Below are 2,340 nucleotides of genomic sequence, written 5' to 3' on the forward strand. Positions count from 1 at the left end.
CCATAATATCATAAAATACAAACATTTTTCAAGTCAGTGGTCAGAATTTACAGTATTTAATACTGGAAATAGAGTGTTTTTAGTAGAATTAATGGTTAATTTTAATTGCCAGAGCCTGAAGTGAGTCACGAGGTCAGCACCCAGGTAATTATGGGGCCATGACTTAATTCACCTTTCCATGTGAGTCCTTTTATTTCCCCCACACAGATGAGGACAGAGCTGTACTTCCTTTCATCCCAGAAGAATCGTCCCAGTCTCTTTGGGATGCCCCTCATCGTTCCCTGCACGGTGCACACCCGGAAAAGGGACCTGTACGATGCCGTGTGGATCCAGGTGTCCAGGCTGGCCAGTCCCCTCCCTCCTCAGGAGGCCAGTAACCATGCCCAGGACTGGTGAGTTGGGCAGCTCAGGGGTGCAACACAGGGGCTTAAACTTGGTTACAAGATTTAAAATTAAATGAATCGCTGTCAGGTTTGATTTCTCATAATAACGGCAACGATAAAAATACCTCGTAATCCTTTTTGTAACAGTTAAATGTTGCTGCACTTGAAGGCTGGCTTTACACAAATGGGTTGATTGATAATTATTCATGTCTGGCAAATTTAGGCCATGTAAAGGCAGGCTTTAATAGATTAATCAAAATTATAGTTTTAAGGTTGTTTTTTTTTAAGTAGACAGAAGCCTGGTGAAGGGGGAATGGCAGTGAGTGAGTGCTGCTGTTTGATGTTGTGTTCTCTTCTGTTTCAGTGATGACAGCATGGGGTATCAGTATCCCTTCACCCTCAGGGTAGTTCAGAAGGATGGAAATTCCTGTGCTTGGTGTCCATGGTACAGGTAAATTGTCCTTTTTTTTCGATTTACAGCAGGGAATCACTCCAGCAGAAAGGGAATTTATGGTAATGGCTCTGTGATGCATTTCAGACTTCAGAGGTAATATCAAACAATAAGAATCTAGAATCCAATTTCACCAGATCTCTCCCAGGGCAGACTTGCACTGTAGTGCAGCTTCTATGGCTTGGAGAGCTGAAAGCTGGCACAGAAACTTTAAATGAGGAGACAGACATGAGATTATCAAAAACCCCTCAGAATATTCCATGTGTATGTGCAGGCATGTATTCCATGTGCTTGGATGGTTTTGGGGGGTTCATACAAACCCAAACTTCAGATGTAAATCAGCCACCCTTGTGAGTTCCTGTGCCATTGGGAGGGTAAGAACTAAGATGGGCAATAAGAAATTCACTCTGGAAGGATGCTTGGAAATTTTCCTAAACAAAAATTCCAGGCCCCTCCTGGAAAGGTATTCGGACATATACTCATTTAAAAAAACCCCAAAATTATCTTGCAGCTAAATAATCAAGTGAATTGGTTCTCATGGAGTAAACAAAGCAGTGTAGTTTTGGGGGTGATAGGTTTGGGCAGCATTAGATCATGGAATGGAAGGGAACCTAAAGCTCATCTATTTCCAACCCCCTGCCAAGGGCAGGGACACCTTCCACTGAGGAACCTTCCCCTGGATCATCTGCAGGCAGAGGGTTGGGTTCACCCAACTGCTTCAGTTCCTCATCCCTGTTCAAGTTTTGTGGGAACACAGCAAATGACTCTGAGTGTTGTTGTCTAAAAACTCCTCTGACCCCGAGGCGAGGCCTGGAATCTGGAGAGTGCCCGTGTCAAAAAACAAGGAGCAGAACTGAGCAAGTAAAAGCCACTGGGCAGTTACTGATCCAGTCTGACTTTTTGGTGCAGGTTTTGCAGGGGCTGTAAAATCGAGTGCACAGAGGACAGAGCCTGTGTGGGCAGCGCTTACATCGCTGTGGACTGGGACCCCACCGCCCTCCACCTGCGCTACCAAACCTCCCAGGAGCGGGTGAGACCCCAGCACAGACCCTCAGCCCTTCACTGTGCTCTGAAACACGACCCATTTCATCTCCTTTTTAATTTATTTGATGCTTCTCTAGTCCATTTTCTCTTAATGTAGAGTCAGTGATCGTGGAGCAGTATATTCTGGGTGAATTGATGTCAATGTTAGACCTCTTAAGTGGTTGAATAATGTGGAAGGGAAGCTTTTAAGCGACCACAGCTGCCTGTTGTGAGTTGCTTTTGATCTGGTCTCCATAATCTATTACAAAATATGTTAATTTGATGAATTTTCTGTGACTATAAATAGTTATGCATGTGAGTAAACCCATTTCCCCATTGAGTCAACAAAACCTGTGTAAAGGTAAAAGCCTGTGCTTGAGTTAATCTAGAACAACTGGTCAAACTTGTGAGTTGAACCCCTAAAAAAACCTATGTAGAGGTCAAAGCCTGTGCTTGAGTTAATCTAGAACAACTGGTCAAACT

The 2,340-nt window shown here is 44.0% G+C and overlaps 1 protein-coding gene across 4 annotated transcripts in view; it reads left to right on the forward strand.

Moving 5' to 3' along the window:
• Positions 1 to 2,340, forward strand: part of USP32 (ubiquitin specific peptidase 32) — a 68,356-nt gene that overhangs the window by 60,425 nt on the left and 5,591 nt on the right. For all 4 annotated transcript variants that reach the window (XM_027698821.1, XM_027698824.1, XM_027698825.1 and 1 more), the window contains exons 27-29: positions 208 to 392; positions 748 to 834; positions 1,744 to 1,864. In XM_027698821.1, the coding sequence (XP_027554622.1) occupies positions 208 to 392; positions 748 to 834; positions 1,744 to 1,864 (393 nt within the window). The remainder of the gene's footprint in view (positions 1 to 207; positions 393 to 747; positions 835 to 1,743; positions 1,865 to 2,340) is intronic.

The sequence above is a fragment of the Neopelma chrysocephalum genome, unplaced genomic scaffold, assembly GCF_003984885.1.
Source record: "Neopelma chrysocephalum unplaced genomic scaffold, ASM398488v2 Primary Assembly neopelma1_132, whole genome shotgun sequence".
In the NCBI taxonomy this organism is placed as follows: domain Eukaryota; kingdom Metazoa; phylum Chordata; class Aves; order Passeriformes; family Pipridae; genus Neopelma; species Neopelma chrysocephalum.